Below are 23,871 nucleotides of genomic sequence, written 5' to 3' on the forward strand. Positions count from 1 at the left end.
AACCCCCGCTTGGGTTGGATGAAGATGTTGGAGCCAGGACGGATCGGTGATACCTGGATGGTGAAGACAAGGTAGGAAGATCTTCAGGGGCTTAGTGTTAGGTTTATTTAAGGGGGGTTTGGGTTAGATTAGGGGTATGTGGGTGGTGGGTTGTAATGTTGGGGGGGGGGGTATTGTATTTATTCTTTTACAGGCAAAAGAGCTGAAATTCTTGGGGCATGCCCCGCAAAGGGCCCTGTTCAGGGCTGGTAAGGTAAAAGAGCTTGTAACTTTTTTAATTTAGAATAGGGTAGGGAATTTTTTATTTTGGGGGGCTTTGTTATTTTATTAGGGGGCTTAGAGTAGGTGTAATTAGTTTAAAATTGTTGTAATATTTTTCTTATGTTTGTAAATATTTTTTTATTTTTTGTAACTTAGTTCTTTTTTATTTTTTGTACTTTAGATAGTTTATTTAATTGTATTTATTTGTAGCAATTGTGTTTAATTTATTTATTGATAGTGTAGTGTTAGGTTAATTGTAGGTAATTGTTGGTAGTTTATTTAATTATTTTATTGATAGGGTAGTGTTAAGTTTAATTATATCTTAGGTTAGGATTTATTTTACAGGTAAATTTGTTATTATTTTAACTAGGTAACTATTAAATAGTTCTTAACTATTTAATAGTTATTGTACCTGGTTAAAATAATTACAAAGTTGCCTGTAAAATAAATATTAATCCTAAAATAGCTATAATATAATTATAATTTATATTGTAGCTATATTAGGGTTTATTTTACAGGTAAGTATTTAGCTTTAAATAGGAATAATTTATTTAATAAGAGTTAATTTATTTCGTTAGATGTAAATTATATTTAAGTTAGGGGGGTGTTAGTGTTAGGGTTAGACTTAGCTTTAGGGGTTAATCAATTTATTAGAATAGCGGTGAGCTCCGCTCGGAAGATTAGGGGTTAATAATTGAAGGTAGGTGTCGGCGATGTTAGGGAGGGCAGATTAGGGGTTAATACTATTTATGATAGGGTTAGTGAGGCGGATTAGGGGTTAATAACTTTATTATAGTAGCGCTCAGGTCCGCTCGGCAGATTAGGGGTTAATAAGTGTAGGCAGGTGGAGGCGACGTTGTGGGGGGCAGATTAGGGGTTAATAAATATAATATAGGGGTCGGCGATGTTAGGGCAGCAGATTAGGGGTACATAGGGAGAACGTAGGTTGCGGCGGTTTACGGAGCGGCAGATTAGGGGTTAAAAAAAATATGCAGGGGTCAGCAATAGCGGGGGCGGCAGAATAGGGGTTAATAAGTGTAAGGTTAGGGGTGTTTAGACTCGGGGTACATGTTAGAGTGTTAGGTGCAGACGTAGGAAGTGTTTCCCCATAGGAAACAATGGGGCTGCGTTAGGAGCTGAACGCTGCTTTTTTGCAGGTGTTAGGTTTTTTTTCAGCTCAAACAGCCCCATTGTTTCCTATGGGAGAATCGTGCACGAGCACGTTTTTGAGGCCGGCCGCGTCCGTAAGCAACTCTGGTATCGAGAGTTGCATTTGCGGTAAAAATGCTCTACGCTCCTTTTTTGGAGCCTAACGCAGCATTTGTTTGAACTCTCGATACCAGAGTTAATTTTATGGTGCGGACAGAAAAAAGCCTGCGGAGCGTTAACAGCCCTTTTACCGCCGAACTCCAAATCTAGGCCTAAATTACAAAAAATAAAAAAAGATTACAAGAATATTAGGCTAGTTACACCTACTCTAAGTCCCCTAATAAAATAAAAAAGCCCCCCAAAATAATAAAGGTCCCTACCCTATTCTAAATTAAAAAGTAACCAGCTCTTTTACCAGCCCTTAAAAGTGCTTTTTGCGGGGCATGCCCCTAAGTAATCAGCTCTTTTGCCTGTAAAAAAAAATACAACCCCCTCAACATTAAAACCCACCACCCACATACCCCTACTCTAACCCAAACCCCCCTTAAATAAACCTAACACTACCCCCCTGAAGATCTCCCTACCTTGAGTCGTGTTCACCCAGCCGGGCACCGATGGACCAAAAGAGGACATCCGGAGCGGCAGAAGTCTTCATCCTATCCGGTCAGAAGAGGACATCCGGACCGGCAGACATCTTCATCCAAGCGGCATCTTCTATCTTCATCCATCCGACGAGGAGCGGCTCCATCTTCAAAAGTGGAGCACTATTTATTGCATTTATTGCTCTCACTTGTGCGTTAACTGCACTAGAAGTAAGACTTTTGGGTGCGTATTACAAGTTGAAAGTAAAAAGATTTTGCAGGAGCGTTAACCCGACGATCGCAAAAAGCTGAACTTCAAAAATCATAACCGCATTAACGTATTCTCCCCATAGACTTCAATGAAGTGCGAAAAGGTGGGGGGGACCTAACACCCTTACACGCGTGCAAACGTGCAAGTGTGCTAATCTGACATGAAATATGTCTATTTTTTTCATGTTTTCATCTACTTCACTGCATAGGGCTCGTTTGCACTTATATATATGCCAATATATGTATACATATGTATTTATGTGTTTATATGTGTATATATGTCTGTAAATACATATATACACACATAAATACATAAATGCATATGTGCACACACAAACAGACATACAGTACATATATATATATATATAGATATTTTTTTATATATATATATATATATATATATATATATATATATATATATATATATAAATCCACTATAAGTGAATCCACCCTCCTTAGGTCAACCACCCGGATGTTCTGTGTAGAAAATATAGCTTCACCAAAAGACAGAAACAAACCAGGATTTTTTCAAACGTGGAGTCAAAATTTATTGACATTTCAGGGAGTAAACCTCCCCTTCCTCAGAACATATGGTGCATACAAACACATGTACTTAAATAAGTGAACAACCACACAGTAACCTCCCATTTCCTGTCCCAAAAAGGCGCCAAAATTACATCATATCCTCTGTGCAACCCAATGACCCAGGAAGTTCTAATCCACAATCACTTCTGGTATCTACTCTTTTAACAAAATAGCGAAAAATCACTCAAACATACTTGATTCTAAGATGTGTCTAAACTACACAATACATCCTTCTGTGCATATCATAAACAGGGTATAACTACCTCAATCTGATCTTGATATATTTGTGGCATGTAACCACTACGTGTATATGACTATTGGCCGGAAGTGACGTCACTTCCGTTTCTGGTGTACACGGACGTGCGTCACTTCCGCTACAATAACGTGCATACATTCACCCAACTTAACGTGTTTTATCGGTTCCAAAGCAATTTGCATATCACCATGAAGTGAATTGGCACAGACAGTGTTATTAAGATTGTAACTATAAGTTTAAATGTATTTTTTATGTTTTTTTCCCACTTTTTAGTTGAGCGTAACAGTTAACCAGAGCTCTGAAGTCACAACATCCCAGTGTGTGTTAAATTCAATTGCGCTTAACGAACACATTTACTTTCAACTCGTAAAACTTTTGCTACTTTTGATTCTCTCTAACAGTTGTGATAAACCCCTTTTCGCTTACGTGCAACAGACTCGTAATCTAGCCGTTAAAGGGCCATTCAAATTTTCTGTTGCATCTAAAACAGGACCGCTGCTTCATAACTGGTGGAGCTTGATACATATGCCCCATAGTGTACAAACCACCTATTAAAACATATTTATGTTGTTCATTGTCTAATAAAAAGGATCTTAAAATGTAAAACAGAGTTATTATGTATTATTTGTATTCATATACAAAACACTTTAGGTCAAACAAACACAAGGGATCTGTTTTATGATTTTGAACTAAAGTGTCACAAACTTTATTTGTAATATTTAATACTTTAATATTTTGTTTTTCTAGAATATAAGATAAATGTGCCACTAATTTTGGAACTACGCAATGACTCATATGAGCAACGTTTGTATGTCAAGTGGAATGTCAGTAACCTGTCTAATACTTCTAGCTCAGAAATTATTTTTCATTTTCAAGTAAGCCGACATAAAGAAATGAAAATCATTTTCAATGTAAGTATAATAAATAGCATCTATTTTTTTCTATGATAACTGAAAGAATTCTAAGTAAATGAACTTTCATATATAGTAACAGATGTGGCCCATTTAAAAGGACATTAAAGGGAAATCAGTGCAAAAAGAAAATGTTTTAATGTGTTTTAGCTTTTTGGACATTAAAGGGAAATCAGTTCAAAAAGAAACTGTTTTAATGTGTTTTAGCTTTTTGGAGTAAATTCAAATTATTATTATTATTATCATTTATTTGTATAGCGCCGCCATATTCCGTAGCGCTGGGTACAGTGATGTAGATCGGCGACTTAGGGGGATGAGTCTAGCAGAAGCATTCATAGCAGATTGAAGGGAGGAGAGGCAGTGTTTTGGAAGGCCATTTAGAAGTAGATTGCAATAATCAATGCGTGACAAAATGAGGGAATGAATAAGTATTTTTGTAGTTTTTTGAGTAAGGAAGGGACGAATTCTGGAAATGTTGCGTAGGTATGAACGGCAGGATTTGGTAACCGATTGTATATGTGGGTTTAATGTGAGTTCTCAGTCAAGTGTAACCCCAAGACAGCGGACCTGTGGTGAGGTGTTGAGAATAGAGTCTCCAATCATCAGAGAAATGTTGGATGTCTCGAAGAGGGGGGAATAAGAAGCAGCTCAGTTTTGGACAGATTGAGTTGGAGGTAGTGTGAAGACATTCAAGAGGAAATTGCAGAGAGGCTGTTGGAAATCTGGTTAAATAAAGAATGAGAGATTTCAGGAGAGGAAAGATAGATTTGAGTATCATCAGTATATAGGTGGTACTGGAATCCAAAGGAGGCTATAAGTTTTCCAAGGGAGGATGTATAGAGAGAGAAAAGCAAGGGACCCAAGACAGAGCCCTGCGGTACTCCAACTGAGAGAGGGATAGGATCACTAGATATGTTGTTAAAGGAAACTGAAAACAAGCCTTTTGAGAGATATGAGGCAAACTAGGAGAGGGTTGTGTCTTGGATGACAAATGAATGTAGTATTTTTAGGAGGAGAGGATGGTCAACTGTGTCAAAGGCAGCGGACAAGTCAAGAAGAATTAGTAAGGAGTAGTGGCCTTTTGCTTTAGCTGATAAAAGGTAATCTTTAGTAAGAGCGGTTTCTGTTGAGTGTTTAGGGCGAAAACCAGATTGTAGTGGATCAAGTAAGGAGTTAGTTGTGAGAAATTGAGTTAGCCGATTATAGACCAGTCGTTCCAATAATTTTGAAGCAAAGGGAAGTACTTAGAAGGGGTGGAGGGGTCAAGCGAGGGATTTTTTTTTAGGATTGGTAGGATTGACGCATGCTTGAAGGTATCAGGAAATGTGCCAGCGCTGAGAGATTGGTTAAAGAGATGAGTTAGGTTAGGGGTTAGTGAAGCAGAGAGAGAGCGAAGAAGTTGTGAAGGAATAGGGTCAAGTGGGCAGATTGTGAGATGAGCCAAGGATAGGAGTACAGAGACTTCTTCCTCTGTTACAGGAGGGAAGTAGCATAGAGTTTTGTTAATAGAAGGGGTGGGTAGGATTGCTGGGTTTGAGGGGTGTGAGGAGCAGATATCTCTTCTTATGGTGTCAATTTTATTTTTGAAGTGATAAGCAATAATCTGAGCAGTGAGGTTGGTAGTGGGTGGACGTGCAGGCGGATGTAGAAGGGAGTTAAAGGTTGAGAACAGCTTTCTGGGGTTGGATGCATGAGATGATACAAGGGAGGAGAAATAGACTTGTTTGGCCAGGCTGAGCACAGAGTTGTAGGACTTAAGGATGAATTTGTAATGCCGGAAATCAGCACAGGTGCGTGATTTCCTCTACTACCATTCAGCAGTCCGTAAACATCGCTGAAGATATCTGGTCTGTTTGGTGTGCCACGGTTGCCATTGAGTGATTGATGTATGTTGAAGAGTGGAGGGTGCAACTTTGTCAAGTGTTGATTTTTGTGCCGAATTATACTGTAAAGCCACGAGGTTTGGGCAAGAAAGGGATGAAATGTCGGAGAGCAGAGGATTCAGTTGAGTGGGAAATTCCTGCAAGGTAGCAGTTTTTTGGGGGCTTGCAAAGATGTAGTAGCTAGAGTAAGAAAGAAAGTTAGTAGATGGTGGTCAGAGAGAGGAAAGGGGAAGTTAAGGAAGTTGGAAACGGCACAGAGATTAGTGAAGACTAGGTCTATGGAGTTGCCTTCACAGTGGGTTGGAGATGTTGTCCACTGGGACAGGCAAAATGAGGTGGTAAGGGATAGAAGTTTAGAGGCAGCAGGCAGGATTATCAACGGGTATGTTGAAGTCCCCTAAGATGAGAGAAGGGACATTACAAGAGAGAAAATGTGGAAACCAGGCTTTAAAGTGGTCCAGAAATTGTGATGCTGGGCCAGGGGGCCGATAGATAACTGCAACACGAAGAGCTACAGGGTTGAAGAGGTGGATAGCATGAACTTCAAAAAATGAGAAGGAAAAAAAGGGGGGGTGAAGGAATGCAGTGAAAGGTACTGTGTGGAGACAGGAGAATTCCTACTCCCCCTCCTTGTTTGTCTCCTGGTCTGGGAGTGTGACTGAAGTGCAGGCCGCCATAGGACAGAGAGGCTACAGCAGTTGTGTTAGAGGAGGAAAGCCAAGTTTCAGTGAGGGCTAACAGGTTCAGTGAACGTGAAATAAATAGGTTGTGAATAGATGTAAGCTTATTGCATACAGAGCGTGAATTCCATAGGGCACAAGAGAATTGGGGTGTACTGACAGAGGTGCAGTTAATGAGGTTTAGAGGGTTACATGGCAAAGGTGTATGAGGTATCATTTGGGGTAGTGAATTGAGGGAAGCAGAGGGTGGACCTGGGTTAGGTGAGACATCCCCAGCTGCAAGAAGAAGAAATATGGTGAGCGAAAGGAGATGAGTATGTGTCTTATGCGAGTGTTTAAGTTTAGAATCAGTGAAGCATGGCTGGCTGAGGGATGTGAGATAGGAATAGATTTCATGTGTGTTGTAGAGGGGGCAGGGGCGTATTAAGGCATAGGCCAACAAGGCCGGTGCCTAGGGCAGCAGATTTTTAAGGGGCAGCAGAATTTTGAGTCCCTAGGGCCACTCTACTGAACTCAAGGCTGGGTGGCTAAATCAACCAGGGCCCGGCTATTGCTATCCTATGGGATTGTATGTGGGTGCGCATGACGTGGTGACAGTGGAGGCAGAGCTCACTTGTGCAGCCTGGCCTGGACTGAGAGGGAAAAGTATTCTTCATGGCTCCACCGCGTGATTGAGACTCACACAGACTACACAGTGCAGTGTGCACTACACCGTGACCACTGTGAAACAGCATATGCCTTTCTTCCTTCAATACATCTTCATTAGGCATTAAAATACTTAAACTACTGTTGTTTTTTTTTAAGTACTTTTAAAGGCCAGTTTGTATATTCATTACATATTTATCCAAGCAGATATTTTGCTTAAATAACTGTCAATCACCAAAGAAGATGTTTAAGGTTAAACAACTACCTACTGACAAACTATCATACAGTGAAGGATATTTTTTTTCTGATATAAACACTTATATATAACTATATATATATATATGTGTGTGTGTAACCAGAGTGAATGCAAGCCCCGGTGAACATCTACTTAAAATTATTATATTATTTTATTATTATATTATTTTTTTAAATTTTTACACCCTGCCCCAAAAATATTATGTCTAAAAAAAGGCCTTAAACCTGGGGTGGGGTGGGGGGGGGCAGCAGAATTTTGAGTGCCTAGGGCAGCACAAAACCTAAATACGCCCCTGAGAGGGGGGAAGGTAGAAGAGATGGAGAATATGAATTGTCTGTGTGCTGTTTGTGAAAGGAAGAGCTGTGACTTTAAGGAGAAGGGAGGAAAAGGTTAATGCAGACATTAGAAAGTGTAGCATGTTTGCAGTTAATTTAGGGAGATTTAAATGCACTTGTTTCTGTGTTGTTCACTTCTTTGTCTAACTCATTCAAATCTTGGCAATTATATTGATCAGCTGTTTTTCAGCTTCGAATACACATTTTTCAACATTGCACCAATCACAATGTAATTGATAACATTTCTGAAAAAATATTTGATGGGATATCAAATAAAACAATAGGAATGTTGTCATTATTATCAATTTAATGTAAAAACAGAAAGAAAAACATATTTACAAAAATCAGACACTTGCAAAATCAATATCAATACCAATGTACACCTGTCAGGAATTTACATTTTTTTTTTTTCCAAAGTATTTTTATTAAGAATCAATGATACAACAAGATTGACAATATGAACAAAAAAGAATGCCATAATACCAGTCAAAGGATCAATCTTACATTGAAAATAACCAAATAATTATCTTGCATCCAAGATTCTTGTTTTAACATTTTTAACAAAATAAACTAATAAATATAAAATTAGAGATACCTCAGTGCTTGTCTCTTCATGTAATAGCGTCTACCTATATAGATTTCCTAGAAATCATGGTTGTGCTTAATTAGGAACAGATGATTTTAGTTGGCCTAATGACTTTCAGGTAATAACAAGTGGATCGTGTGGGGGCTCAATAGACTTGATATAGTTCTCCCATGTTATCTGCACTTCTATGAAATGTTAGGAATTTACATTTTTTATTACAAAAAAACACCACTCTATCCAAAAGCAGCACATGCACATGGACTCCATTAACCCTCAATACAAGAAGCTCTCACTGATAGGGGGAATATATTACTTGTGATGAACCAGCAGGATGTTTTCAGCTGGGGAGAGTGTCTGGGGCAGCAGGAAGAACAGTTGTATTGTTTTGGGTATCGATTTGGTTTTTAGTGATCAGTGTTGTAATAGGGAAAATAAGGAATGAGATCTCATGGAAGTTATAAAGCTTATTTTTATATAAAATAAATATATATATACAGGACTTGAATTTTCTAGTGGTCCAGTGGTCCCAGACGAAATTGCAAAGGATGACTTGATAATTTGACTTTTTCCTATCTTTAACATTGAGTGGACTACTAACTTTTTCAATCTGGGCTAGTAGTTTTTAACCTCTGGTTAGTAAGCCATAGTGATTTTTTCCCTCCCCTGTATATATACTGAACTGTGTATATATATATATATTTTCCAGTGTTTGTAATCTATTCCAGTATGTAGAGGCTTTCTTTGTGATTCAGATAGAGCATAGCAGCTTTCAAATTTACTCCTATTACCACATTTTCTTCATTCTCTTGGTATCTTTATTTGAAAAGCAAGAATTTAAGTTTAGATGTCGGCCCATTTTTGATGAACAACCTGGGTTGTTCTTGCTGATTGGTGGATTAATTTAACCGACCAATAAACAAGTGCTGTCCAGTGTACTAAACCAAAAAATAGCTTAGAAGCTTTCTTTTTCAACTAAAGATAGCAAGAGAACGACAAAAAATGTATAATAGGAGTAAATTAGAAAGTTGCTTAAAATTGCATGCTCTGTCTGAATAACAAAATATTTTTTTTGGGTTCAGTGTTCCTTTAACCCCTTAAGGACCACAGCACTTTTCCATTTTCTGTCCGTTTGGGACCAAGGCTATTTTTACATTTCTGCAGTGTTTGTGTTTAGCTGTAATTTTCCTCTTACTCATTTACTGTACCCACACATATTATATACCGTTTTTCTCGCCACTAAATGGACTTTCTAAAGATACCATTATTTTCATCATATCTTATAATTTACTATAAAAAAAAAATTATAAAATATGAGGAAAAAATGGAAAAAAACACACTTTTTCTAACTTTGACCCCCAAAATCTGTTACATATCTACAACCACCAAAAAACACCTATGCTAAATAGTTTCTAAATTTTGTCCTGAGTTTAGAAATACCCAATATTTACATGTGCTTTGCTTTTTTTGCAAGTTATAGGGCCATAAATACAAGTAGCACTTTGCTATTTCCAAACCCCTTTTTTTCAAAATTAGCGCTAGTTACATTGGGACACTGATATCTTTCAGGAATCCCTGAATATCCCTTGACATGCATATATTTTTTTTTAGAAGACATCCCAAAGTATTGATCTAGGCCAATTTTGGTATATTTCATGCCACCATTTCACTACCAAATGCGATCAAATAAAAAAAATTGTTCACTTTTTCACAAATTGTTTCACAAACTTTAGGTTTCTCACTGAAATTATTTACAAACAACTTGTGCAATTATGGCACAAATGGTTGTAAATGCTTCTCTGGGATCCCCTTTGTTCAGAAATTCCAGACATATATGGCTTTGGCATTGCTTTTTGGTATTTAGAAGGCCGCAAAATGCCACTGCGCACCACACATGTATTATGCCCAGCATTGAAGGGGTTAATTAGGAAGCTTGTAGGGAGCTTTTAGGGTTAATTTTAGCTTTAGTATAATGTAGTAGACAACCCAAAGTATTGATCTAGGCCCATTTTGGTATATTTCATGCCACCATTTCACCGCCAAATGCTAACAAATAAAAATAAAGCGTTAAATTTTTCACAATTTTAGGTTTCTCACTGAAATTATTTACAAACAGCTTGTGCAATTATGGCATAAATGGTTGTAAAAGCTTCTCTGGGATCCCCTTTGTTCAGAAATAGCAGACATATATGGCTTTGGCTTTGCTTTTTGGTAATTAGAAGGCAGCTAAATGCCGTTGCGCACCACACGTGTATAATGCCCAGCATTGAAGGGGTTAATTAGGGAGCTTGTAGGGAGCTTGCAGGGTTAATTTTAGCTTTAGTGTAGGTATCAACCTCCCACATGACACATCACACCCCCTGATCCCTCCCAAACAGCTCTCTTCCCTCCCCCACCCCACAATTGTCCCCGCCATCTTAAGTACTGGCAGTAAGTCTGCCAGTACTAAAATAAGATTTTTTTGGGGATTTAAAAAAAAATAAAAATGATAATTCTGCTCTGTAGGATCCCCCCTTAGCCCCCAACCTCCCTGATCCCCCCCAAACAGCTCTCTAACCCCCCTCTCTGCCTTATTATGCGCCATATTGGGTACTGGCAGCTGTCTGCCAGTACCCAGTTTGAAATCAAATATATTTTTTATTATATTTTATTATTTAAAAAAATATATTTTCTGTAGTGTAGCTGCCCCCCCTCAACCCCCAACCTCCCACCCTCCCAGATCGTTAAATAACTACTTAATTTCTGTTCCCACCCTCTCTCCCACCGTGTAACACTTAACTTTTGTTCCATAGTGTAGGGTTCCCACCCGCGCGCGCGCACCCGCTCCCGTGCACGCGCGCGCACCCACTCACGTGCACGCGCGCGCACTCGCGCACGTGCACGCGCACTCGATCTCGCCCCCTTCCCCACCGATGGCCGCCCACCCGCCTCCCTGGATCAGCTCCCACCCACCAACGAACATGGCCATTGATGGCCGATGCAGAGAGGGCCACAGGGTGGCTCTCTCTTCATCGGTGGGCTAAAAAATGTTATAGCAGGATGCCTCAATATCGAGGCATCACTGCTATAACATGAAAGCAGTTGGAAGTGATCAGGATCGCTTCCACTGCTTTCAAAGACCAACGACGTACGGGGTACGTCCTTGGTCATTAACTGCATTTTTTTGCAGGACGTACCCCATACGTCGTTGGTCACTAAGGGGTTAATATCCTCACTATGAGGACAGGAGACATGTATACCTTTCATGTTCATATAATCTAGCCATACAATACAATTGCTGATGATTCTTTTTACTTCTTAGGAATATTTTAATACAACATTAAATGAACAACTGCAGCCATTTACTTGGTCTTGGAAATCTGACTTACCTTTAGAATGTGCTTCTCACTCTGTACGAATTAGAAGCTCAGTAGATGGAAAATATATTACTGAAGACAAGGAATGGAGCATATGGAGTCCATGGAAGACCTTTTATGGTGAGTGATACTTTAAATTCAAGAAAAGGTGAAATCATAAAGTAGACACTTTTGGATGGGGATTTTTGTTTGGCAATTGTAAAAGTAAACTATTATTATTATTATTCTTTATTTATAAAGCGCCAACAGATTCCGCAGCGCTGTCAATGGGTAACAAAGATAAAATTACAGTAAAAACATAATTTATGTAAGAACTTACCTGATAAATTCATTTCTTTCATATTAGCAAGAGTCCATGAGCTAGTGACGTATGGGATATACATTCCTACCAGGAGGGGCAAAGTTTTCCAAACCTCAAAATGCCTATAAATACACCCCTCACCACACCCACAATTCAGTTTAACGAATAGCCAAGAAGTGGGGTGATAAAAAAGTGCGAAAGCATATAAAATTAGGAATTGGAATAATTGTGCTTTATACAAAAATCATAACCACCCCAAAAAAAGGGCGGGCCTCATGGACTCTTGCTAATATGAAAGAAATGAATTTATCAGGTAAGTTCTTACATAAATTATGTTTTCTTTCATGTAATTAGCAAGAGTCCATGAGCTAGTGACGTATGGGATAATGATTACCCAAGATGTGGATCTTTCCACGCAAGAGTCACTAGAGAGGGAGGGATAAAATAAAGACAGCCAATTCCTGCTGAAAATAATCCACACCCAAAATAAAGTTTAATGAAAAACATAAGCAGAAGATTCAAACTGAAACCGCTGCCTGAAGTACTTTTCTACCAAAAACTGCTTCAGAAGAAGAAAATACATCAAAATGGTAGAATTTAGTAAAAGTATGCAAAGAGGACCAAGTTGCTGCTTTGCAAATCTGATCAATCGAAGCTTCATTCCTAAACGCCCAGGAAGTAGAAACTGACCTAGTAGAATGAGCTGTAATCCTTTGAGGCGGAGTTTTACCCGACTCAACATAGGCAAGATGAATTAAAGATTTCAACCAAGATGCCAAAGAAATGGCAGAAGCTTTCTGGCCTTTTCTAGAACCGGAAAAGATAACAAATAAACTAGAAGTCTTTCGGAAAGACTTAGTAGCTTCAACATAATATTTCAAAGCTCTAACAACATCCAAAGAATGCAATGATTTCTCCTTAGAATTCTTAGGATTAGGACATAATGAAGGAACCACAATTTCTCTACTAATGTTGTTAGAATTCACAACTTTAGGTAAAAATTCAAGAGAAGTTCGCAACACTGCCTTATCCTGATGAAAAATCAGAAAAGGAGACTCACAAGAAAGAGCAGATAATTCAGAAACTCTTCTGGCAGAAGAGATTGCCAAAAGGAACAAAACTTTCCAAGAAAGTAATTTAATGTCCAATGAATGCATAGGTTCAAACGGAGGAGCTTGAAGAGCCCCCAGAACCAAATTCAAACTCCAAGGAGGAGAAATTGACTTAATGACAGGTTTTATATGAACCAAAGCTTGTACAAAACAATGAATATCAGGAAGATTAGCAATCTTTCTGTGAAAAAGAACAGAAAGAGCAGAGATTTGTCCTTTCAAAGAACTTGCGGATAAACCTTTATCTAAACCATCCTGAAGAAACTGTAAAATTCTCGGAATTCTAAAAGAATGCCAAGAAAAATGATGAGAAAGACACCAAGAAATATAAGTCTTCCAGACTCTATAATATATCTCTCTGGATACAGATTTACGAGCCTGTAACATAGTATTAATCACAGAGTCAGAGAAACCTCTTTGACCAAGAATCAAGCGTTCAATCTCCATACCTTTAAATTTAAGGATTTGAGATCCTGATGGAAAAAAGGACCTTGCGACAGAAGGTCTGGTCGTAGCGGAAGAGTCCACGGATGGCAAGAGGCCATCCGGACAAGATCCGCATACCAAAACCTGTGAGGCCATGCCGGAGCTACCAGCAGAACAAACGAGCATTCCTTCAGAATCTTGGAGATTACTCTTGGAAGAAGAACTAGAGGCGGAAAGATATAAGCAGGATGATACTTCCAAGGAAGTGATAATGCATCCACTGCTTCCGCCTGAGGATCCCGGGATCTGGACAGATACCTGGGAAGTTTCTTGTTTAGATGAGACGCCATCAGATCTATTTCTGGAAGCTCCCACATTTGAACAATCTGAAGAAACACCTCTGGGTGAAGAGACCATTCGCCCGGATGCAACGTTTGGCGACTGAGATAATCCGCTTCCCAATTGTCTATACCTGGGATATGAACCGCAGATATTAGACAGGAGCTGGATTCCGCCCAGACCAGAATTCGAGATACTTCTTTCATAGCCAGAGGACTGTGAGTCCCTCCTTGATGATTGATGTATGCCACAGTAGTGACATTGTCTGTCTGAAAACAAATGAACGATTCTCTCTTCAGAAGAGGCCAAAACTGAAGAGCTCTGAAAATTGCACGGAGTTCCAAAATATTGATCGGTAATCTCACCTCCTGAGATTCCCAAACTCCTTGTGCTGTCAGAGATCCCCACACAGCTCCCCAACCTGTGAGACTTGCATCTGTTGAAATTACAGTCCAGGTCGGAAGCACAAAAGAAGCCCCCTGAATTAAACGATGGTGATCTGTCCACCACGTTAGAGAGTGTCGTACAATCGGTTTTAAAGATATTAATTGAGATATCTTTGTGTAATCCTTGCACCATTGATTCAGCATACAGAGCTGAAGAGGTCACATGTGAAAACGAGCAAAGGGGATCGCGTCCGATGCAGCAGTCATAAGACCTAGAATTTCCATGCATAAGGCTACCGAAGGGAATGATTGTGACTGAAGGTTTCGACAAGCCCAAATCAATTTTAGACGTCTCTTGTCTGTTAAAGACAGAGTCATGGACACTGAATCTATCTGGAAACCCAGAAAGGTTACCCTTGTCTGAGGAATCAATGAACTTTTTGGTGAATTGATCCTCCAACCATGATCTTGAAGAAACAACACAAGTCGATTCGTATGAGATTCTGCTAAATGTAAAGACTGAGCAAGTACCAAGATATCGTCCAAATAAGGAAATACCACAATACCCTGTTCTCTGATTACAGACAGAAGGGCACCGAGAACCTTTGTAAAAATTCTTGGAGCTGTAGCTAGGCCAAACGGCAGAGCCACAAACTGGTAATGCTTGTCCAGAAAAGAGAATCTCAGGAACTGATAAGGATCTGGATGAATCGGAATATGCAGATATGCATCCTGTAAATCTATTGTGAACATATAATGCCCTTGCTGAACAAAAGGAAAGATAGTCCTTACAGTTACCATTTTGAATGTTGGTATCCTTACATAACGATTCAATATTTTTAGATCCAGAACTGGTCTGAAGGAATTCTCCTTCTTTGGTACAATGAAGAGATTTGAATAAAACCCCATCCCCTGTTCCAGAACTGGAACTGGCATAATTACTCCAGCCAACTCTAGATCTGAAACACAATTCAGAAATGCTTGAGCTTTCACTGGATTTACTGGGACACGGGAAAGAAAAAATCTCTTTGCAGGAGGTCTCATCTTGAAACCAATTCTGTACCCTTCTGAAACAATGTTCTGAATCCAAAGATTGTGAACAGAATTTATCCAAATTTCTTTGAAAAAACGTAACCTGCCCCCTACCAGCTGAGCTGGAATGAGGGCCGCACCTTCATGTGGACTTAGAAGCAGGCTTTGCCTTTCTAGAAGGCTTGGATTTATTCCAGACTGGAGATGGTTTCCAAACTGAAACTGCTCCTGAGGATGAAGGATCAGGCTTTTGTTCTTTGTTGAAACGAAAGGAACGAAAACGATTATTAGCCCTGTTTTTACCCTTAGATTTTTTTATCCTGTTGTAAAAAAGTTCCTTTCCCACCAGTAACAGTTGAGATAATAGAATCCAACTGAGAACCAAATAATTTGTTACCCTGGAAAGAAATGGAAAGTAAAGTTGATTTAGAAGCCATATCAGCATTCCAAGTTTTAAGCCATAAAGCTCTTCTAGCTAGAATAGCTAGAGACATAAACCTGACATCAACTCTGATAATATCAAAGATGGCATCACAGATAAAATTATTAGCATGCTGAAGAAGAATAATAATATTATGAGAATCATGATCTGTTACTTGTTGCGCTAAAGTCTCCAACCAAAAAGTTGAAGCTGCAGCAACATCAGCCAATGATATAGCAGGTCTAAGAAGATTACCTGAACACAGATAAGCTTTTCTTAGAAAGGATTCAATTTTCCTATCTAAAGGATCTTTAAACGAAGTACCATCCGACGTAGGAATAGTAGTACGTTTAGCAAGGGTAGAAATAGCCCCATCGACTTTAGGGATTTTGTCCCAAAATTCTAATCTGTCAGACGGCACAGGATATAATTGCTTAAAACGTTTAGAAGGAGTAAATGAATTACCCAATTTATCCCATTCTCTGGAAATTACTTCAGAAATAGCATTAGGAACAGGAAAAACTTCTGGAATAAACACAGGAGATTTAAATACCTTATCTAAACGTTTAGAATTAGTATCAAGAGGACCAGAATCCTCTATTTCTAAAGCAATTAGTACTTCTTTAAGTAAAGAACGAATAAATTCCATTTTAAATAAATATGAAGATGAACCAGAAGAGTCATCAGAATCAGAATGATGATGTTCATTTAAAAATTCATCTGTAGAGAGAGAAGTTTTAAAAGATTTTTTATGTTTACTAGAAGGAGAAATAACAGACATAGCCTTCTTGATGGATTCAGAAACAAAATCTCTTATGTTATCAGGAACATTCTGCACCTTAGATGTTGAAGGAACTGCAACAGTAAATGGTACATTACTAAAGGAAATATCTGCTTTAACAAGTTTGTCATGACAATTAATACAAACAACAGCCGGAGGAATAGCTACCAAAAGTTTACAGCAGATACACTTAGCTTTGGTAGTTCCAGCACTAGACAGCGATTTTCCTGAAGTATCTTCTGACTCAGATGCAACGTGAGACATCTTGCAATATGTAAGAGAAAAAACAACATATAAAGCAAAATTGATCAAATTCCTTAAATGACAGTTTCAGGAATGGGAAAAAATGCCAATAAACAAGCTTCTAGTAACCAGAAGCAAAGAAAAATTGAGACTGAAATAATGTGGAGACAAAAGCGACGCCCATATTTTTTGGCGCCAAATAAGACGCCCACATTATTTGGCGCCTAAATGCTTTTTTGGCGCCAAAAATGACGCCACATCCGGAACGCCGACATTTTTGGCGCAAAAGGACGTCAAAAAATGACGCAACTTCCGGCGACACGTATGACGCCGGAAACAGAAAAGATTTTTTGCGCCAAAAAAGTCCGCGCCAAGAATGACGCAATAAAATGAAGCATTTTCAGCCCCCGCGAGCCTAACAGCCCACAGGGAAAAAAGAGTCAAATTTTAAGGTAAGAAAAAAATTGATTCAAATGCATTATCCCAAATATGAAACTGACTGCCTGAAAATAAGGAATGTTGAACATCCTGAGTCAAGGCAAATAAATGTTTGAATACATATATTTAGAACTTTATAAATAAAGTGCCCAACCATAGCTTAGAGTGTCACAGAAAATAAGATTTACTTACCCCAGGACACTCATCTACATGATTGTAGAAAGCCAAACCAGTACTGAAACGAAAATCAGCAGAGGTAATGGTATATAAATAAGAGTATATCGTCGATCTGAAAAGGGAGGTAAGAGATGAATCTCTACGACCGATAACAGAGAACCTATGAAATAGACCCCGTAGAAGGAGATCACTGCATTCAAATAGGCAATACTCTCCTCACATCCCTCTGACATTCACTGCACGCTGAGAGGAAAACCGGGCTCCAACTTGCTGCGGAGCGCATATCAACGTAGAATCTAGCACAAACTTACTTCACCACCTCCATAGGAGGTAAAGTTTGTAAAACTGAATTGTGGGTGTGGTGAGGGGTGTATTTATAGGCATTTTGAGGTTTGGGAAACTTTGCCCCTCCTGGTAGGAATGTATATCCCATACGTCACTAGCTCATGGACTCTTGCTAATTACATGAAAGAAATATGAGACACCAGACAAAATGTAACAACCAAATACAGGGGGAATTGGTAGCCCTGTTCCTGTGGGAATTTACAATCTAGATGGGTAGGAGGGTGAGAAACAGGAGGTGGGGACTGCAAAGGTGAGAATGATGTTAGTGTGGAGTTAGATGAGGGCAACTATTTGGCAAGTGAAATTCATTAGTTACTGAATTGGTGATAGGCTTCCCTGAACAAGAAGGTCTTTAGGGAGTGTTCAAAGGAGGAGAGGTTGGGGGAAAGTCTGACAGCTTGAGGAAGTGCGTTCCAGAGGGTTGGTTCCGCACAGGGAAGTCCTGTAGTCTAGCATGGGAGGAGGGGATGGTAGAAGATGCAAGGAGTAGATTGTTGTTGGATCTTAGGGGTGCAGCAGATACAGAGCGTCGGGAGAGGTGGATTAGCCTAGCAGAGGCATTTAGGATGGATTGAAGAGGGGAGAGGTGGGAGAGAGGAAGGCCAGTTAGTAGGTTATTACAATAGTCAAGCCGGGAGATTACTAGGGAATGGATTAACTGTTTAGTTAGAATTTTTGAGATATTGCATAGATGGTTGTGACAGGATGAAGAGAGCAATTGGATGTGGGGTAGGAAGGACAAATTGGAGTCAAGTGTAACTTCTAGGCAGCGGACTTGGGGTGATGGGGAGATAGTGGTGTCGCCAACAGTGATAGTAAAGTTAGAAACTGGTGTAGAATTAGATGGGGGGATTAGAAGGAGCTCAGTCTTGGACATGTTGATTTTTAGGTGGTGAGAGGCCATCCAGGAAGAAATGCCAGATAAGCAGTTGCTGATGTGGGAAAGGACAGAACTATTAGTTACATTTGTACTAATATCATAAATTAAACACTATAAACATACTGCGCTATTTTAAAACAGGTCTGTAAATCTCCCCTTTGTTGGAAAGGCCTCTGAGTACTATATGTTTTATCTTGTTTGATGGGGAAAATATTTTGAAAGCTGCTGATCGATTATATATATATCTGGAAAATGATCAGTTTCTCTAATGTTTTAACTTAGCAGAGTTCAGAAATCAGTATTTGGTGGAATAAACCTGATTTTCAATCACAGCTTTCATGCGTCTTGGCATGCTCTCCTCCAGTCTTTCACATTGCTTTTGGGTGACATTATACCACTCCTGGCTCAAACAATCAAGCAGCTCAGCTTAGTTTGATGTCTTGTGACCATCCATCTTCCTGTTGTTCACATTCCAGAGGTTTTCAATGGTGTTCAGATCTGCAGATTGTTCTTGATCTGGTGGTCCTTGGTCCACACCTTGATTGAGCTGGCTGTGTGGCATGGAACATTGTCCTGCTGGAAAAAATAATCCTCAGAGTTGTCAGAGCAACAAGTTTTCTTCCAGGATAACCTTGTACGTGGCTTGATTCATGCGTCCTTCACAAAGATAAATCTTCCTGATTCCAGGTTATCTTTTCTGATGAGTCTAATTTTCAGCTTTGCCCAACACTTGGTCATCTAATGGTTAGATGGAGATCTGAAGAGGCCGACAAGTCACAGTGTCTCACAGCCACTGTGAACTTTGGTTAAGGATCAGTGATGATCTGGGGGTGCTTTAGCAAAGCTGGAATCAGGCAGATTTTTCTTTGTGAAGGACGCATGAAACAAGCCACGTACAAGGTTATCCTAGAAGAAAACTAGCTTTTCTAAATAGAAGGCTGCTTCAACTTCCCTCCCTATATTTATATTTCATTTCTGACATTTAAAAACAAAATTTATTCTTATCTGATACCTTTTTCTCTTTCATGTTGGTGACAGTCCGTGCGCTATTACTCCAGGAATTCAACTCCTTGCCACTAGGAGGTGCAAACTAGAAGTGCCACCAGAAATAAATTAAGTATAAAATGAAAATGGGCTGGTCTCGTGGACTCTCACCACCATCAAAGAAACTAATTTATCATCTAAGCATAAATTTTGTTTTCTTTCATAAGGTGGTGGTAAGAATTAACAAGCTATTACTCCTGGAAACTAATACTCAAGCTGTGGAGACCACAAATGATTGGGCAAACATTTTTTAAGGCAGGCACCTAATTACCAAACACTCCTGCTTGAAGTGCTTTCATCCCAAACACATTAAAGTGGTATAATTTAGAGAAAGATGATCAAATTAATTCTTTGAATTAGGCCAAGGAGATGGGCTATAATCTCCTGATTGATGTTACACAAAAAATCACTTTAGGTAAGAAATCGTATTGAGTCATTAAAACTATCTTATCTTGATGAAAATAAGGAAGCTAACAATAAAAAACAAAAAAATCAGAAGATATTGCTAAAAGCAAAAACACTTCCAAGACATAAGATAAATGTCCAAAGCATACATGTTCAAAAAGAGAAACCTGTAAAGTTTTCACACCACCGACATCACTGCCCGCCTGCATTTTACTGTGGCTGGGGGCCCTATTTGAAGTGGGCCCCCTTCAAATAGGGTCCACGGCCCCCAGCAAAATAAAATAGTTTTAGCCAATAGCAAGAAACTATTTTATTTTAAATTCTAATCCACCAACAGAAAATTATTTCATTATTCTATTTTATGATAGGAATTTAAAATGAAATAGAGAAAAAGAGCTGTAATAGCTTTAGGGCTATGCCCTACAAATGGCCCTTTTAAGGGCTATTGTAATTTAACTTAAGTTTTAGTTTGTCGGGTAGGTTTCAGTTTTTATGGGGCACGTTGATTAGTGTTAGGTATATTGTTTTTTTTTATTATTCTGTCTTTTTTATTTTCTGTAACTTAGATTTTTTATTTTTTTTTTCAGTAAGTTAGGGGGTTTAGTTTAGTTTATAGGGGATGTTAGGTATTAGGTAGAGTAGGCAGTGAGCAGTAGAAAGGTTTTCCTGGCAGTAATTAATGACGCAATCTGATGGTAGAATCTGGGTGTGGTAGATGCCAGGAGAATATTACCTAATAGGATGCATAGTGCCGATTGTAAAATGTGGTGGAGTAAGGAATAATAGTCTGGGGCAAAATAAAACCTAAGAGCCCAGTTTTGTGGTTTCTCAAGTTCTGTATGAGTAATTACTATTACCAGAGCTTATGACTTTTTTAATATTTCCATCATTAATGCCCCTAAGTTCCAGTGAAGGGGTCATATTAATTCTAGAGGATACAAAAACATTTTAGACAATAGGGTGATTTCAACTTTGTGGCAACAGTTTGGGAACAGGGCCAAACTGGCCTACAGGGACACCAGGAGATTTCCCATTGGGCTTCAGTGGTGAGATTGAGGACTACCCATTTTCAGAGGCAGATCAGAGGGTCTCAGGACAGAAATTCTCCCAAGGACCCCGATGATCGACTTTTTTAAATTAATAAAGCAAACTGAGGTACTACACAATTGTGACAAGGATAATGTCATATTCCTGTGTCAAAATATGTACATGTAGTGTTGTATAGGTTCGTGTCTGTTCTGCATGAGACTTAAAACATGTTACTATGCAAGAATGAAGTGAAATAGCACCATTTTACATTTCCCTTTGTAAAAGTACCGCAATAGACATTCTAGAGTACTGGGTAAAAATAAAATAATAACAATAAAACCTTCACAATATGCATCCGCTAAAAGACAGCTTTTGCCTTTTTTAAAAACTGACCTGGGTTTGAGCAGTTCTTGTGGAACCTATAATTTTTGATATAGAATGGACTAAGCGCCAATTAAAAATGCCTTATAGCCCGGGATGCATGGTACCTAGTTACCACAAGATAAAGCCAATGTTAGTTATAAAAGACTCAGGCGTCTACCAGCAGGAGGCAAAGGAAATGTCAACGAGGTACCAAGTGAATACAATAGCTTAGTTTAATACCTAAAATAGCACAATCATAAATTTACATACATTTAATGACATGGATCCATGTTTAACATATACAACTAAAATGGATAAAATACAAGTTAAAAACAATGATCAATCTGTATAAATACAAGAACAAGAAAATAGATGGTCCAATGGGGACTCCTCAGATACAGTAATTGGAGTGTGATCCTGGGTGATCAAAAGGTGGCCAATAAAAATCAAAAAGAGGTGTCTAACCTATGCCAACAATGTAAAATAAATGTGAAACAATAAAAAGAATAAAAATGTGTGAAAAAATGTAGGTAATCCAAAAAAGGTCTCAAATTATAAGTGATCCAAAAATAGTCCTGCAATCACTTAACTCCCGACAGTACTCGTTACTTGTGAATGCAAAAGCAAAAGGTGTATATCCAATAGTGAATAACCAAAATAGAATAGTAGAGAGTGGTCAAAGTCAAACTGTCCAAAAGCAAAATCCAGAAATACAAAAATAAATGCGTGGGTCAATACGAGGGAGTGTAGAACAAACGTGTGAAAAAAGTGTGAAAAAAGAGCAACGTTAGTGTCAATTGAGAAGCAGCATATCCCTTCAATTCTATGTGGTGAAAACAACGACAATAAAAACAACAATAATAAAGTAAGCTGAGGTGTGTCCAAAGCAGATGCGTTGGTGATATATATTGATATCCTCCTAGAGGGAAAGAGAATACATATAGTGCAGATTGTCTCTCATAGGATAAAAATGATGAAATAAGGCTTACCAGTACTCCGTCTACGCGTTTCGGTCTGTCAGTAGGCCTTTATCAAGTCTTATTATTTATCAAGTCTTGATAAATAATAAGGTTTTTTTTTTTTTTTAAAGTAAGGCTAGTTTTTTTATTTTTTTCAGTTAAGTTTTTATTTTTTTAAAGGTAGTTTTTTTTAAAGGTAAGGTTAGTCTGTTTTTGAGTAACTAAGTTAGGGGGTGCTGGGTGTTTAGTGGTTAGTGAGTTGCTTTGCGGTGGGGGATGTGGTGGTTTAGGGGTTCATAGTGTAGAAGCTTACTTTGTGGTGGGGGGAGTGGCTGTTTAGGGGTTAATAGTATAGAAGGTTACGTTGAGGTGGGGGTGTGGTGGTTTAGGGGTTAATAGTGTAGAAGGTTATTTTGTGGTGGGGTGTATGGCATTTTAGGGGTTAATAGTGTGGAGTGGTAATTTGCTATGTGAGGGTGGCTGTTTAGGGGTTAATAGTGTAGTTTAGTGCACGTTTCCTCCGGCAAACTCTTTTGAGCTGTAAATGTGATTGCGTCTGAGCGATTACATTTACTTTCAACGTGTAATACAAGTGCACACTACCGATCAACGCTACCCATTTTAACAGCACTCCACTTGTGTATAGATTTAAGCGAGAACACTGCAATTTTGAGATCGCGTTTACGCTTCTCACGCTAATGATAGTGCTTCACTTATAGTGCTCGTAATCTAGCCCACAGTAATTAACTGTAAATGTTATGCAAAGTGCATGGCTGAAACACCTGAACGCAATAATTAATAGGGGTATCCAGTCCACATACTCATATAGTATATAGTTTCATAAATACATTTACAGACTTGTGTTTTAGTTTTCTTCTTTAAAGGTACAGTCTACTCCAAAATTGTTATTGTTTAAAAAGATAGATAACACCCATTCCCCAGCTTTGTGCAACCAAGAGTTATAATAATATACTTTATAAGTTATACGTTTAAACCTCTAAATTTCTGCCTGTTTCTAAGCCTCTACAGACCACCTCTTATCTTTCTTTTCACTGCCAGACACTGCTAATTCATGTGTGTCATATAGATAACATTGTGCTCACTCCCATGTAGTTATGCAGAAACCAGCACTAATTGGCTAAAATGTAAATCTGTAAATAGCACTTAGATAAAGAGGCAGTCTGCAGAGGCTTAGATAAAAGGTAATCACAGGGGTAAAAAGTATATTAATATAACCGTGTTGGTTATGCAAAATAAAGTAATAAATGGATTATCTTTTTAAACAATAACAATTTTGGAGTAGACTGCCCCTTTAATTTAAACTATTCCTAATAATGAACTATTTGTTCTTTCTCTGGATTTCTTTGGTTGGAAGATCACATTACAGATGGAAAATGTCTGACATTTACATTGTTGTTATTTCTGTCTTTACATTTCAA

The 23,871-nt window shown here is 38.6% G+C and overlaps 1 protein-coding gene across 2 annotated transcripts in view; it reads left to right on the plus strand.

Annotated features, from left to right (window-relative positions):
- Window positions 1–23,871, plus strand: part of LOC128648507 (oncostatin-M-specific receptor subunit beta) — a 161,267-nt gene that overhangs the window by 48,418 nt on the left and 88,978 nt on the right. For both annotated transcript variants that reach the window (XM_053701219.1, XM_053701218.1), the window contains 2 exons: window positions 3,850–4,013; window positions 11,697–11,871. In XM_053701219.1, coding sequence (XP_053557194.1) covers window positions 3,850–4,013; window positions 11,697–11,871 — 339 coding nt within the window. The remainder of the gene's footprint in view (window positions 1–3,849; window positions 4,014–11,696; window positions 11,872–23,871) is intronic.

Source organism: Bombina bombina, chromosome 2 (assembly GCF_027579735.1).
Source record: "Bombina bombina isolate aBomBom1 chromosome 2, aBomBom1.pri, whole genome shotgun sequence".
NCBI classification, from domain to species: Eukaryota; Metazoa; Chordata; class Amphibia; order Anura; family Bombinatoridae; genus Bombina; species Bombina bombina.